General features: G+C 51.9%; 1 protein-coding gene across 11 annotated transcripts in view; it reads right to left on the bottom strand.

Annotated features, from left to right (window-relative positions):
* Positions 1-2,055: 2,055 nt before the first annotated feature.
* The window catches only part of ST3GAL1 (ST3 beta-galactoside alpha-2,3-sialyltransferase 1), a 101,833-nt gene continuing 88,232 nt past the window's right edge, over positions 2,056-15,656 (bottom strand). For 10 of the 11 annotated variants that reach the window (XM_023728218.1, XM_023728217.1, XM_023728219.1 and 7 more), the window contains 5 exons: positions 11,078-11,274; positions 9,878-10,057; positions 8,139-8,184; positions 7,154-7,273; positions 2,056-5,929 (listed from right to left, as the gene is read on the bottom strand). In XM_023728218.1, coding sequence (XP_023583986.1) covers positions 5,756-5,929; positions 7,154-7,273; positions 8,139-8,184; positions 9,878-10,057; positions 11,078-11,274 — 717 coding nt within the window. In that variant the 3' untranslated portion in view covers positions 2,056-5,755. The remainder of the gene's footprint in view (positions 5,930-7,153; positions 7,274-8,138; positions 8,185-9,877; positions 10,058-11,077; positions 11,275-15,656) is intronic. The other variant, XM_023728226.1, reaches the window with a different exon arrangement.

Below are 15,656 nucleotides of genomic sequence, written 5' to 3' on the forward strand. Positions count from 1 at the left end.
GGAAGTTTCTCTTGGCTGAGTAGAGACTAGCTGGGAGGTAGCAGAGTAGACAGGAAGCCCAGAGCCGGAGCCCAGAAGGCCTGGGTTTGAATCCCGCATCTGCCCTCAACTGACTCTAAACTCTCTGCATCTGTTTCCTCACGCAGAAGCCCCGGACCATACTGGGTTTCTGGATTATTTAAAAAATCCCAAATGGGAGATGTGTGCCAACGTTGGACCAGGCTTCTGTCCACGTGCCATGAGCCCACCTGTCAGGGAGGCCGAGGGGCCCTAACTTGCCGGCATTGGGCCCTGGCCTAAGGTGACTTCATTCCATAAACGCTCGGATCGGCTGGTGTTTACTCCGGCTCCCGGGAGCCAGACGCTTTCCATTCTTTATCTGGTACCCCCTCTGAAGGTCGATATTGCCAGGCCCATTTCACAGATGAGGCAACTGAGGCTCAGAGAGGTTAGGCAAGTTGGCACAGTCGCACAGCAGCGAGTGGCGGAGCTGCGTTTGTGGAGTTGCCCCTCAGGTGCTGATGCTAACGCTCCATCTCCTGAGCCTCCGGACACTTGGAAGGGGCGAAGAGTCCCACAGGGGGCCCTCGGCAGACAGAACATTGCACCGTGTTATGACTGAGATTTCTCAAACGGAAACAGTAGGGCAGCACCAACGCCCAGCCCTTGTAGTAAAACGACAATCACACCCAAAAGATAAAATAGCTCTTCTCTTTATTCACTCTGATTCTGATCACTGGAAATTTTTAACAATAAATACAGCAGGGGCCAAGGAAGGTGGACTCTTGCTAACCTCATTCAAAATGCATCCAGATTTAACGCTCAGCTGTGAAGCAAACACGAGAGAGGCCGGGAGGAGAGAGAAACCAGATTGCAAAACACCAACAACAAAACAAACAGGACTGCGAAGAAGAAAAGTGCTCAAGAAACTTTGGCTTCGAGAGGGAATTCAGGGAGGTGCTGACGCGATTCTGCACAAGAAAGGGATGAGGCCAAGTTCATCCCGGCGGGGAGGGGCTCCTGACCCGGGGGCGGGGCTCCTGACCCGGGGGCGGGGCTCCTGACCCGGGGACGGGGGCTCCTGACACAGGCTCGGGATAAAGCTGACGTCTGGGCTCAGGACCATTTGCAGGTGAGTGATTCTGTACTGTGCTAGAAGGCTGAGCAGTGGACATGGTTTCAGCATGCACGTGGGTACATCGGATGGGCTGGGAGGGCAGTCTTGCTTCTTATAGGAAATCCAGTGCTCTTTTGGTGAGAAAAACAAAACTGTTAATGCCCTGATATGGATCCACCACGAGACGCTCTGTGCCCGCCTCTGCTGCTTTTCCTTCTGACTCCACCATGGGTTGACTTGTGTCCCCCAAAACGTGTGTTGAAATCCTAACTCCTGTCCCTGTGGACATGATCCTGTTTGCAAATAGGGCTTTTTCTTTTCTTATGTTATGAAGTCATACCAGTGTAGGGTGGATCCTAAACCTAATCACTTCTGAGTTATAAAAAGACCCGAACAGACACAGAGACACACAGCGGGAAGAGAGATGGATGGCAAGGAACACCAAGGATCACCAAGGATTGCCACAGACACGAGAAATTAACAGAGAGGCTCACAGAAGGAATCGATGTGACTGACACCCTAATTTGGACTCCCAGATGCTAGAACTTCGAGAAAATAAACTTCTGTTCTTTAAAGACACCCACTTGTGGCATTTCTGGTACGGCAGCCCTAAGTAACTAAGACACTCCCCATTTGTCTCTTTGCATGGAGGTGTCGCGAAGCCCCCCAAAGATAGGACAGGTGGTGTTTTCATGAGAAACAAGAGGAGGATTTCCAGGGCTGACCAGATGGTTGGCATATGGCCGTGTTTGCTGGAAACCAGAGGGCCAAGGGGGAGGGGCTAATATCACTGAGCTCTCCAGAGGAGTGAAGGCAGTTGCTGGGCCCCGATGGCACATGGAGGGCATTCAGCCATCTAAGCGCTGTGGGCATCCCTGGAGAAAGCGCACTTGACCATAACCATGTGAGGGAATGTGCATTCTTTTCTTCCATTTTTCTTCGTGTTTGGGTCACCTTGAGGGAACAGTTACAGCGAACATCACAGTTCTAAGTATCCTCTGAGGTCCTGAACATTCCACATTTGGCCCGGGGGCTCAATTCACATGGAGGTAGAGCTGACCTTTACTAGCGCCCCTGCCCAAAGCAGGGACAGGGGCCCACTGTGGGCTCTGCATCAGCCCCCTCGCTATGAGAATCATCCGGATCCTGTCCACCTGTTGTCTGGTTTCCATATTTGATGCCCTATTTGCTCGTTCCTGGAATGTTCCACGAAGCCCAGCCCGTACGGCTTGCTTGATAATGCCTGACAAAGCCAGAGTTTCAAGAGGTATCAATTTAAAGACCTTCTTCCCTGCCCAAATCCCTCTGCAGAGCCAGACGCTACAAATCCCAAAAGGAGGTGAAAGCAGAGCATGGGGAAGGAGGGGCCCCCAGGGATGCGAGGCAGGTGTTGGCTTTGCTGCAGGGGGCTCCAGCTCCATGAAACCAGGGCCCAGGCCTGCGAGGGGGCACTGAAGGCTGGTATGTTGCTGAGGTCTTTGGGTCACCCTCACCGGGTCTGCCTTTGAGGCTTCAGGTCCAGCACATTGGCTGCAGATAAGGACAAGGACTCCTCTGCCCAGGGCCCTGGGCTGGTCCCTAAGGATCTCCCTGCCGAAAGAGTGAACAGAGCCTTGGGCTGGGCTGCAGGGGCCCAAGTGGGCATCCTGCTGGTGCCCCAACTCTGACTATGGAAGACACATGAGCACCTCCCCAGCATCCTCCTAACCACAGCATGCCAAATGCCCTTTGAGACACTCCCTTGCCTGATTCTCAGCCACCCTCACCCCTGGGATGACTTAGGCCAATTGATGCATTTCGTCCTTGCCACAATTATTGGCTTTTATTTAGTTAAGTGCCCGTTGTTAAGCTACTGGGATACAAAGAGATGTTTGCCGGGGCGTCAGGAAAGAGAAAGCTCTCGCCTCCATGGGAAGGTACTGGGGCTGATGATAGAGCCTGGCGGTTCTAAGGGCCACCACGGGCAGCCTGGGGGTGAAGCTTAGTGGTGGGAGGCAGGGCAGAGAATCTGAAACCTACATTTTGGTTACATTTGGGGGTGAAGGGTGCTGGATACAGCCTTGCTAGAAAAACCCATGGCTGGACATTTCAGACATGGAGCCAATAACGTTTTATCCTTGATCAAAACCTGTTTGAATTGTGTTATTTGTCAGGACTGGTTCACTTTTGCAAGTCACTTCCATTATCTGGGCCTTGGTTTTCTCATCTGTAAAACGGGGGGCTAGGTGGTCTCCCATAGCATTAATGTTCTAGAAGGAGGGAGAGAGCTGACTGAGACCAGGAAGCTGACCCAGGTGGCACCCAGCTCGACGTGGACTCGTCTGCACTTTATAGGGCCTTCTCTTTCTTACTCAGGAAAACCCACGTAAGTAGATGCTGAGCCTGAACCCCTTGTCCCTAAATAGACTGTGCTTTTAGGAAAAGGGAGCTCTGGTGTCACAGTGGTTAAGAGCTCAGCTGCTAACCAAAGGTCGGTAGTTTGAATCCACCAGCCTCTCCTTGGAAACCCTATGGGGCAGTTCTAGTCTGTCCTACAGGGTAGCTATGAGTGGGAATCAACTTGATGGCAATCGGTTTTTTAGGAAAAAGGGAGATGTCCAGGAGTTGACACTGCTCTCCATGTAAGTATGCTTTTATCTCAAGGCCTGTTCCTGAAATTAGTCAGTCAACCAACCAACGCTTGCTGAGCTCAACTTTGAGGGTTTACGATCAAAATGACGACCTCACAGCACTTAAGAGCCTTTATCAGTCAAGAGAGCCTTACGTTTTGGAGAATTTTAAAGTCTGAACTTTTTTTTTTTTTAATTTTCTGGATCCTGAACCTCTTGGCAAATAAAAGCTATGGAACCTCTCCCCAGAAAAATGCTCATATACCCAGATTCAGAAAGAAAGATTAAAAAATAAAAAAAAAAGCTTAGCATGTAATTTCTGGGGATTCTTGTGAACAGCCCGAAGCCATTAGTGCCCCTGGCCAAGGGCCTGAGCTTCCATAATCCCTCCCTCCTGGTTTGCAGAGGGAGACACTGAGGCTGACGAGAACAGAACTTTCCAGAAAGCGGAGGTCTGAGGAGGCAGGCCTGCGGCTTCCGAGTCTGGCAGCCTGCAAACGCCACCAGGAAACCGTCGCGCCTCCCCAAGCAGCAACAGCCTTCTAGGAAGAGGCTTTCAGTGGGAAACGTGGTTTTTCTGATTAAATGTCAGAAACTGGAGGGACAATCGCTGGCTCCCCACTACACCACCGTCCCCAGTGAGGTGTCTGGACATTTCTAGCCTGAGACTGAATCCAAGTCCGCAACAAGACAGAAGATTAGGCTGGAAGGCAGGGCACAGAGCGTTCCACAAATCTACCGACCTAATGCCTCAGGATTTCTCCCAAGTCCTAGATACCCCGGAAACCCTGGGTCCGAGGGTGCAGGCAAACCTTCGTTGAAGCTTCCAATGCCCAGCTGCCTGGTGAAGCAACAGCCAGCGGAATGAGGACACCAGACCAGCAGCAGAAACACAGGGTGCGCGAAATCTCAGTTGAATTAAAAAAAAAAATCAATAAATAATCAGGAAGGCTGAAGAGGAAGAAAGAGACGCATGAGGGAGGAAGAGGATGAGGTATGACGTGTCCTGCTCTGTCAGTCACTGTCCCTCTGCCTGCCTCTCAGCCCCAGGACACCATGTATTTGGCCAGTGTGAACTTGTCCAGAGCCCAGGCTCTGGGGGAAGATGCCGGGCGAAGGAGGCCCCCTACGTAGTGTGGGAAGGTATGGATGCCAAGTCCAACAGTCTTTAAAATGGAAACAATGACCCCAGCTCCAGAGAAAGGGTAGCTGTGGATGGAGGTCCCTGTCCAAGTCAGGGCTTTGCCTCATCTCAGCCCACACGTTCATTTCCTTCCCCGATATGAAGGCACATGGAAGTAGTCCAATCTGCTCTCAGCTATCGTAACGACAAAGGTGGGTGAATCGAAGGAGCATCTATTTGGGAAGAAGACGTCTCCTGGAGCCAGAAGCACCCTGCAAAGTTTCTGTGAAGACCTTTGGGGTGGGGAGGTCTCCTGGCCGTCATGAACGAGCTTCGGGGAAGAAAGGGAAGACGGGCTTATCTGGCCAAGCAAGGGACCGGGCTTTGCCTCCAGAAAAGAAGGCATCATCCCTTCCCAGTGCTATGTGGGCCCGTGGCTCTGCCCCATAAGTAATCCTCACCCAGGGACATCCCAAGGATGACCAGAGCTGAAGTCAGCCAGGACCCCTCCACAGAGGAAGCCTCTCTGCCCATTCTCATGAGGAAATGGTCCTTTCCCTCAGAATCGGGGGTCTTCAGGATTTGACCCCCTTTGCCTCTACAAGCCAACATGACTTTGGTGTTTTGAAGGTGAACCTTGCCCAACATCTCCCCACCTTCCCCAGCCTTGAGGGCCATGTTCTCTCACTCATGGCCGATTCCAAGACCTGCTGGGCAGCCTGGCAGAGCTCAGTGACCCTGTGAGAGCAAGCTGCCAAAAATTGGGGTACACATGCCTGCTAGAGGTCCCTGGGCACACTGTGAGGCTGGCCCTCGAAGCTCCTGGAACAAGGTGGCTCCGGTGAGGTGCGGGGGCTGGAGACGGAGAGGAACGAGCTGGTGCAGTGGTCCTGGCCCTTCCCAGCATCATCTCCCCTTGAAGATGCGGATTTTGTGGATGGAGGCCAAGATGGCCGTCACGTTGGACTCAAAGTCTCCGTCGTGCACCCCTGTCTTGCGGAAAGCACCTGCCGAAGGGTTGTTTTCCCAGTAGTGGTGCCAGTTCCCTTTGCTGTCTGCCCCGAAGCCATACAAGTCCACCTGAGGGGGCAAAGCCAAGGTGAGAACAGACCACAGGGCAGCGGGCACAACCTCTGAGAAAGGAAGCCTCAGGTCTGCCCAGAGTCCGAGGCTACCTGTTACGGGCTGAATTGTGTCCCCCAAAACATGTGTTGAAATCCTAACTCCTGTCCCTGTAAATATGACCCTGTCTGGAAATAGGGGTTTTCTTTTGTTAAGCTAACAAGATCACACCAGTGTAGGGTAGATCCTAAACCTAATCACTTCTGAGTCATAAAAAGACCAGAATAGGTACAGAGACACATGGGGTGGAGGACAGCAGATGATGGAAACAGAGCATCTACAAGCCCAGGACCCCAAGGATTGCCGGCAGCTCCTAGAAGCTGAAATGGACAAGGAAGGACCTTCCCCTCGAGCTACACCCTGAATTTGGACTTCCGGCCTCCTGTGCTGTGAGAAAATATATGTCTGCTCTTTAAAGCCACCCACGTGCGGTGTTTCTGTTCTTGAAACACTAGGGAACTAAGGCAGTACCGTGAACACGATTTGCAAGGACTCGTAAACACCCTTTTCTATGTTCCTGGGACCCCCAGGGGCTTGGGGAGACCTCAGCAAGTTTAAGTAAACCCAAGTTCAAAGCCTTCTCCAGGAGCCCTCTGTGTGGTGTTGGGGAAACCAAGGATGTGTGATGAGAAACCCGTGCCCTTGCAGGCCCGCTGGGCCTCAGCCTCGGGGTAGAGAGCAACTTCCTGGCAGCTTTAAAAAGTACAGATGCTTGGTTTCCATGCCCAGCAATTCTGATGAAATTGGGTCAGAGCATGGCTTGGGCACCGGGATTTTTTAAAACTCTGCAGGTAATTCTAGCATGCAGCCATGATTGGGAACCACCCCTGTGGCAGCTCTCCCTACTAGAACCTGTTCCTTTATGTTGCCTCAAATCTGAGAATCGGCCGCCAGCCCTGGTTCAGCCTGAGCAGGTGAGCAGATGGCGGGGAGCGCTCGCCTCCCAACCACACTGTCAGAAGATGTGTTCTTACCCCTTAAAACCCCTCTATGAGAGGCAAATTCTGCTGTGGGGGTACCGAACCTGGGACCCCCAAGGGAAGGGCCAAGCCTGGATCCTCCTGGTCACTGGAGGGAGGATCTGGATTAGCCAGACAACGGATTCTATCACCACTGCCCTCACCCCCTCTCCTGGGAACAAGGATCGGCCAGCCCCCATGTCGGGCAGCCTGGCGGGCGTACCTCATCACAGACATGCAGGGAGAAGATGACAGAGAGGATGCCGGTGGAGGGGTACCGCCCGTGGCCCTGCAGCCAGTTGTCGAAGACATACTTGATGAAGGCCGGGTGGTAGATGAGGATCTGCGGAGAGGGGTGGAACACAGTGTGAGTGAGACACTGAGCCCCTGTCATGGGCTATACACTGTCTTAGCCACGGGGGACACTCAGTGAGCAAGCTGACAAATCCCCCTGCGTTCGTGGAGCATACATTCTAGTGGGAGAGATGGACAATGACCTAACCCCCTACAAGAAAGAGGATAAGTCAGTCACGAAAGAACCAATACTGCGTGATCCCACCTATATGAAAGCTCCAGAATAGGCAAATGTATAGACAGCGAAGTTTATTAGTGTTCACCAGGGCTGGAGGGAGAGGGAGACAGAGGAGTCATTGCTTAGAAGGCATTAAGCTTTTGTTGAGAGTGATGGGAAAATTTGGAAATGGATTTGTGGTGATAGTTGTACAACATGATGAACATAATTAATGTCACTGAATTGTATACATAAAAAATGGTGAAATGGCAAATGTTTTATATATGACCAAAAGGTCAGCAGTTCGAATCCACCAGCTGCTCCTTGGAAACCCTATGGGACAGTTCTACTCTGTCCTAGAGCGTCGCTATGAGTCGGAATCGACTTGACGGCAACGGGTCTCTTCATATACATATATACACACATAACATGTATACACACATATCATATATACACACATATACATAGAAACTTGTTGCCGTCAAGTCGATTCCGACTCATAGCGATGCTCTAGGACAGAGTAGAACTGCCCCATAGGGTTTCTAAGGCTGTAATCTTTACAGGAGCAGATCGCCAGGTCTTTCTCCCACAGAGTGGCTGGTGGGTTTGAACAGCTGACCTTTTGGTTAGCAATTGAGCACTTAGCCGCTGCTCCACCAGAGCTTACCACAATAAAAGAGTTTAAGGATCAACTCACCTTCTCCTTTTTCACCTTGATCTTTGTGGGGACGGGGACATAGGTACTGCAATAAGAGAAGAGCAGGTGGTTAATGCAGGAAGGAGGCACGGGGCTGCCTGGGCGTGCAGCTCTGGGGGTAATGCTGGGGGAGGGGGTCCAGGGTGAGGCAGGGGAGAACCCTTCCCCCACTCTCATTCCCAGGGACACCACCACCTTGCCCAGCCAAGTCCCCTCCTTCAGCAGCAGCCCACTGTACCCCATTGTAAACACCAGAGGGCAACCTTGGCTAATTTGAGGAAGTTCTATTGGTCTACCTGCTTCGCCCCTCCCCCTTTCTCAGAAAGGCTAAAATGAGGGATTGTCTCTGTGCCCTTCACACAGCCTGAAGGAGTGTAGTGGAGGTCTGTGTGCCTGTCCCGTTAACGGCCAGAGCTGTATTGACAGAGGGGCATTGATTGATGATGACCACAGCTGTCCCTTTCTCAGGAGGGAGGCTACATGCATCACGCAGTATAAAGGTATGAGAACCTGACCACGTGGCCTCAAGATGGACTGAACACTGTGATGCAAGTCCCACTCCAGAGTGCCTGTGGGATCAGGCTGCAGTGATGGCCACTGAGACCGCACCTCTGCTCAGCTCCTCCCTGCTCTATCTTGCTGCCCTCACTCCTTTCTCCTATGACACACCCCATTCAATCACCTGTACTTGAATCCTTCCCTCAGGCTCTGCTTCTGGAAAACCGACCTAAACAAGGAGGCTTTTGGAAATCTGGAAGCTGAAGCCACTTCTTTGCACAAAGAGTAAGGGACATAGGCTTTGGACCTGGATGTGAGCACTGGCTTTGAGTAGAGGTCGACCTTGGGTGAACTGCTTGGCCAAGCCTTGCTTCCTTATTGGCAGAATGGAGACGATGATAATGGCTTTGCAACGCTATTGTGAGAACTACATGAGATGACGTGCGTAAAGTACCAAGTGTGAGACCAGGAACAAAACTGATGCTCAGAAAAGGTGAGTCTCCCCCACTTTCAAGGAGGCAACAATGACTACGCCATAGCTGATGTACTTGGCACTGTCCTGGCCTCTGTCACGGTACCTCTTTCCCTTGGTTCAGGGCCCGTGGGCAGTTTGAAAGTCAGGTCTTCATCCTCAAGGGGCTGCTATCATTACGGTGTGCTTTAGAGATAAGAGGAACAACCCTAATGTTTCCTAAATACTTTCCAGCTGGGCCCCCTAGGATGTTTGGAGTCCCTGGGTGGTGCAAACAATCATTGTGCTTGGCTGCTAACCAAAAGGTTAGAGGTTCAAATCCACCCAGAACACCTCAGAAGAAAGTCCTGGTGATCTACTTCTGAAAAAGCAGCCATTGAAAACCCCATGGAGTTCAGCTTACTCTGACACGCATGGGGTCACCATGAGTTAGAACAGATTGAAGGCAGCTGGTTTGGTTATTCTGATTTTGGGGGAAGCAGATCTTGGAGGTCCACTCGGATATCATTAGGAGGAGGAAGGCTAAAGCCTGCCATATATTAAAAGTGATGGAGGGCTAGAGGAGCCAATAGGGGTTGGGATAGCCTGGGAAGGTGGCCTGTAGGAGGTGGGGCTTGGGGAGGGGAGCCATTGCAGGTGGGAGAACTGCTTGAGCAAGGGCATGGTGGTGGGAACGGCGTGTTGGGGAGACAGGGCACCTGCTGTGGTGTGGAGGGAGCAGGGAGAGGCGAGTCAGCGGACCCCATCCAGATGCCTTGAGGCCACTTACTGGGAGATGGTGCCCTTGGTGGTGGCACTGACTACCCACTGCAGGTCAATAGTCTTGAAGGGGACCAGGACCATGTTGACGTTCTCCCCCAGCTCCCTGAAGCTCTCAGGATACACAAGATGGTGGGTGGTCTTGCTCCCAACATCGGCCTCAAACCCTACCGTGGGGGCCTTGTTCATCCTGGGAGGAAGGGAGAGAAGGACAAGCATTGCAGCATGTGCATTTCCTCATCTGTAAAAGGGAGACAATAATGACACAGCTCCAAGGCTTTCTTGTTCTTTTATGATCTCAAAGAAACCTTGAGATCATGGTCACCATTAACTGAACACCTGCTACGTACCGGGCACTGTCACGGCCAAGCAACCTACTGCATTAAATCTAATGATCACCCTGCAGGCACTCCCATCCTATGTCATGGCCGAGGACCCCTGAGCTCAGAGAGGTTGTCCAAGGCTGCAGAGCTCCCAGGTGACGGCCTCAAATACAAGACCGTTGGCTCCAAGCCTGACTCTTCCTCCATCCTCCCCGTGGGCATTCCCACTGGACACCAGGCACACTGAGCCCCCTGGAGGCCACGCGAGTGGTCTAGGACACAATGTCAGAGATCACAGGAACAAGAGAGCATTCTACAAGACACCTGGGGGAGTGCCAGCCCCACCTCTGCTTGTATGTCTCACCCTGGGGCTCCTATGCTCTTGGATTTCGTGAGAGGTATGGTGGGAATTACAAGAAACCCAGGATAGAAGTGGGTATCATCCCAGAATATCTATCTTACTTGATGATGTGGGGAAATATATTTGACATTAAAATCAAATAGAGTTATATTATGGTCTGGATTATAAAATGGGGATGAAATTTAAAGAGAAAACAAGAGTCTTCAAATGCAGCTTATCCTCTCAACGGGCCTGTCTGTGCTAAGCTCCCAGCATCTGGAACCATAGCTTCTTCTTTTTTCCCTGAAGAGGCACCTCAGTCCAGCTCCATTCTTCAAAGCAGAGACAGGGAAACTGAGGCTCAGAGTGGGCAGTGATGGGTCCGGGGTTCCCGGGAAGTCAAGGTCAACCAGGACTGGAAGCTTGGCCTCCTGACCCGGAGCCAAGATGCCCTCTTTGGCTCCAAGGAGCCTGCTGGGCACAGTGCGGGGTTGGGGGCTAGGGCCCACTGGGTGCAGCTTGGGCGCTGGGGCCAGGGCCCACTCACCTCAGCACAAAGTCATGCTCGTCTATCTGGGAGCCATACTGTGACTCCTTCAGATTGCCCGAGTTGCCTACGACAGCGCAGCGCCGGCAGCCCACGAACTCGTTCTCCAGCATAGGGTCCACATCCCCACGCACCACGCGGAACAGCTCCTTGATGGTGTTGTTCAGGTTTTTGGGGTTCTTCTCCTGCTGAAGCTGCTGTGGGCAGAGAGTGGGGGGCAGGTTAGCCTGCTGTGAACTCTGGTCAGGGTGGGCTCTGTGCCCCACTGCCAGGCCCCGAGCTGTCCTCCAGCTACTCATTCAGCATACTAAGCATGGTTCATGTGGGCGTCCTTCTCACTGCTGGGCGCCTGGGGACGGAGGGGCTCAGACACAGCCCAGGCTACTCGGGGAGATAAGAGAAAGGCAGCATGCACTCATTCATTAATTCATGTATTCACTCACTCACTCACCCACCCACCCACCCATCCATCCATCCATCCTAAAGATGGGTACTGCAGGACATGCTAGGTGCTGGTCCAGCCACCTGAGACAATGAGATTGGCTGAGACAAGCGAGGCACTTTTGAGAAGCTGAGGCAGCCCAGCTCATCTCTCCTTTGGTGGGCTTGACCTGCCCCCTTCATTCCACTCCTGGCCTCACCGGCCCCTCCCATTCCCAGGCACCAAGTGGAATCCATCACCTGTCCCCAGTCTGCTCCTCCTTTGGGGTACCTCTCTCTGAATGGCCCCTCCACCACCTAAGTGCCACAAATACCTGGAAGTCAACCTCAATAACCTCCCTGCCCCCCTTCGCTCACCGCCCACTCCAGACACCATGTCCTGTGGACTCCAAGCTCCCATGGTAGCTTGGGCCAGGTTGGCCAAGAGCAGTGAACCCTTCATGCCCTCCTGCCCGCCTCTGCTCCTTTCTCGTATCTCTTCAGCCCTCAGTCTCCCAGCCCCAGGACTGCTGGGCTCCAGCCAGACCAAAGGGTCAGCGTTTGTGGATGCTCAAAGTTCCTTCCCTCCCTTCTTTGCATGTCCTGTTTCTAGGCTTCCAAAGTCTTTCAAGTAAATTCTGTTCATCTTCTAAGACCTAGCTCAGAGGTCAGTTGCCCCAGCACACCCCTCCTGACCCCTAGGCAGAGTTGAACACAGGTTTATCCCAAGGGTGACTGTTAAGGATTGAATTATGCCCCCTAAAAAGATGAGTTTGAAGTCACAGCCTTCAGTATGGATTACACCTCTACATAAAACAAAAATTCTCATGACTGGACCAATAAGTAATATCATGATAAACGGAGAAAAGACTGAAGTTGTCAAAGATTTCATTTTACTTGGATCCACAATTGTTGGATTCACAATCAACAACCATGGAAACAGCAGTCAAGAAATCAAAAGATGCATTGCATTGGGCAAATCTGCTGCAAAAGACCTCTTTAAAGTGTTGAAAAGCAAAGATGTCACCTTGAAGACTAAGGTGCACCTGACCCAAGCAAGGGTGTTTTCAATTACCTCATATGTATGTGAAAGCTGGATAATGAATAAGGAAGACCAAAGAAAAATGGATGCCTTTGAATTGTGGTGTTGGCGAAGAATATTGAATATACCATGGACTGCCAAAAAGAACGAACAAATCTGTCTTGGAAGAAGTACAACCAGAATTCTCCTTAGAAGGAAAGATGGCAAGACTGCGTCTTACATACTTTGGACATGTTGTCAGGAGGGATTAGTCCCTGGAGAAGGACATCATGCTTGGTAAAGTAGAGGGTCAGTGAAAAAGAGAAAGACCCTCGACAAGACGGACTGACACAGTGGCTGCAACAATGGGCTCAAGCATCACAACGACTGTGAGGATGGCGTGGGACTGGGCAGTGTTTTGTTCTGTTGTCCACAGGGTCTCTGTGAGTTGGAACTGACTTAACAGCACCTAACAACAACAATCCCTATACCTGTGAATGTGACCTTGTTTGGAAATAGGGCCTTTCTTTGAAGACGTGATCAGTCAGGCTCACATGAGCTCGTACTCGAGTGGGGTGGGTCCTGATCTCATCTGAGTGGCGTCTTATGAAAGAGAAAAACAGACACAGAAAGACACACATGAGAGGAAGCCGCCATGTGAATGTGCCATGTGAGGTCGCATCTACAAGCCAAGGAATGCTAAGAAACACCCGGGGCTACCAGAAACACTCAGGGCTTCCAGGAGCTGGAAGAGACAAGACAGGATCTCCCCCTAGGCAAACAGAGAGAGCATGGCCCTGCTGACCCCCAATTCAGACGCCTAGCCCCCAGAACTGTGAGACAATAAACGTCTGTTCTTTAAAGCCACCTGGTTTGGCGTACTTTGCTACGGCAACCCCAGGACTCTAAGGCAGTGACCAGCCATCCTGGTCTGTCCAGGACTGAGGAGATTCCCAGGACACGGGACTGTCAGTGCTAAAACCGAGACAGTCCTGGGCAAACTGGGACGAGATGGTCACCCCATTTATACCCCTTCCAGCACTGCCCGTGTCCATCCACTACTGCAGTGGTGCTCTGGCCACACTGTGCAGTGACCACCCATTGATGGTCTCATCTGCCTTCCTCACTCATAGTGAAACCCAGGAGAGATGTCCTAAGAAGCATCACATTAGCCGGGTCAGCATGCCACGGCGTTATATCACTTCAACTACAGATGAGGAAGGAGGCTCTGGGCAGGGAGAGGTTGAGCTGTGTGTCTCAAATTCAAACCACAACTTAGCCCAGACTTCTAGAAACACACTTTCCAGTTTCCCCCTAACACTACCACTGCCTCCAATCCTTTAATCTTGACCTTCTGAAGCCCCATCCTGGGGGTGCGGGGAGGTGGACCCAGCCCCAGGGACTGTGGAGTGGCTGGGAGAGAACCGCCAGGAGATTGGTGCCCAGGGGGTGTGCAGGAAGACACCTGGGGTGCTGGCGCCCACCTCAGAGGGAAGGAAACAGCATCTGGTATGGCTGGAATTATGTTCCTCAAAGTATGACCCCTCTGCCTATGGATGTGATCCTGTTTGGAAATAGGGTTTTCTTTTGTTATGCTAATTTTATCAACCAGTGTAGGGTGGGTCCTAAAACGAATCACTTCTGAGTTATAAAACGACCAGAATAGATGCAGAGACACACACACACACATTCACACACACAGGGGAGACAGGCACCATGTAAGGATCATCTACGAGCTAAGGAAAGCCAAGGAATCAAGGAATGCCCGTGACTACTGACAAAGAAGGAATTGACACAGCTGAGACGCTGATCTGGAATTTTAGCCTCCAGAACTGTGAGAAAACTAATTTCTGTTCTCTAAAGCCCCCCACTTGTGGAATTCTGTTGCAGCAACAGTAGGAGACTAAGACACCCTAAATGGGTGGGACACCAGGGGGCCAGACTGCACCTCTCGTTAAAGCCATGGCAAAGACACCACCCCCACCCCCGCCCGAAACAAAAAACACAGCATGAGACCATCAGCAGTCACGGGGAGGCTTCGGGCAACAATGTCCCACCTAACACCTGCTTCTGATCTGATGGGCCAGGGCAGTGCCCAAATCGGAGTGCATGCAGATCACCTCAGGGTCTTGCTAACACAGAACGTGAGTCTGCAGGTCCAGGGGCCAGGGGGAGGAGGGACGAGGTCTGGCATTTCCCACAGCCCCCCAGGCAATGCTGCTGTTGGTGGGGACCACACTCAGAACCACCGGGGTCAAGGCGCAGCCAAGCTCCCCTGCAGGAACCTTGGTGGGAGCCCCTAACCAGGAAGGGTCCCTGTGTGCTCCAACATTGCAGAGATGTGCTTAGGGCCACAGGCCCCTCACACTATGTCATCATCTCTCTTGGCCAGGGAGCTCCTGGAGGGAGCTTGACAGTGCACTTACTGAATCAAGGGCCCACATGGCATTCTTTAATTCGTCTTTCAACAGTTTCTCTGGAGCGCCTGCTCTGTGCCACGTGCACTTTGCCACAGAGGCCTGCGGTTTGAAGACTCAAGGTCAGAGTCAGCGTGTATCACGTGCATCTTGCAGGCTCCTCTGGTACCTTCCCTCACCGACTATCACTGGCCGACTTTTCTTTAATGACTCACTTTCAAAAGAAAAGTAAATATGTTTATTTTAAAAGGAAACCTTGCATCTCCACCACAGGTGGAGAGCTTGGATTGCTTGGCAGAAGTAAAAAAGGAATTGTACAAAACGTAATGAAAGCAAAATGATGCTATTCGATTCCCACTCCAGCCCATCGCTCGCTCAGGCAAGCTGCCTTCTCTTTGTTAGAAAGAAGACTGGCAAGTGCTAGAAGAGGCGCGTAATGAAACGGGCCCAAATTGAAGTCTGTGTGCCGAAAGACGGAACAGGAATGAAGGCAGGGATTACTTTCTCATTCTGTGATGCCATGTTCTCTAATGCCTGCCTTGTGCCACCTAGAATCGTACTGTGTGTAACAGGTGGCCCGCAGCCCACGTTTCAGGAATCTTGGATCTGTTCCAATCCTCCATGGGGAAACTGAGGCCCAGCCTAGGGAAGGGGTTCACCCCGGACATATCATGAGTGTATCCACAGAAAGCTAGCTGCACACCCAGCCTGGCTTCAGAGT

The sequence above is a fragment of the Trichechus manatus genome, unplaced genomic scaffold (genome assembly GCF_000243295.1).
Source record: "Trichechus manatus latirostris isolate Lorelei unplaced genomic scaffold, TriManLat1.0 scaffold00022, whole genome shotgun sequence".
In the NCBI taxonomy this organism is placed as follows: domain Eukaryota; kingdom Metazoa; phylum Chordata; class Mammalia; order Sirenia; family Trichechidae; genus Trichechus; species Trichechus manatus.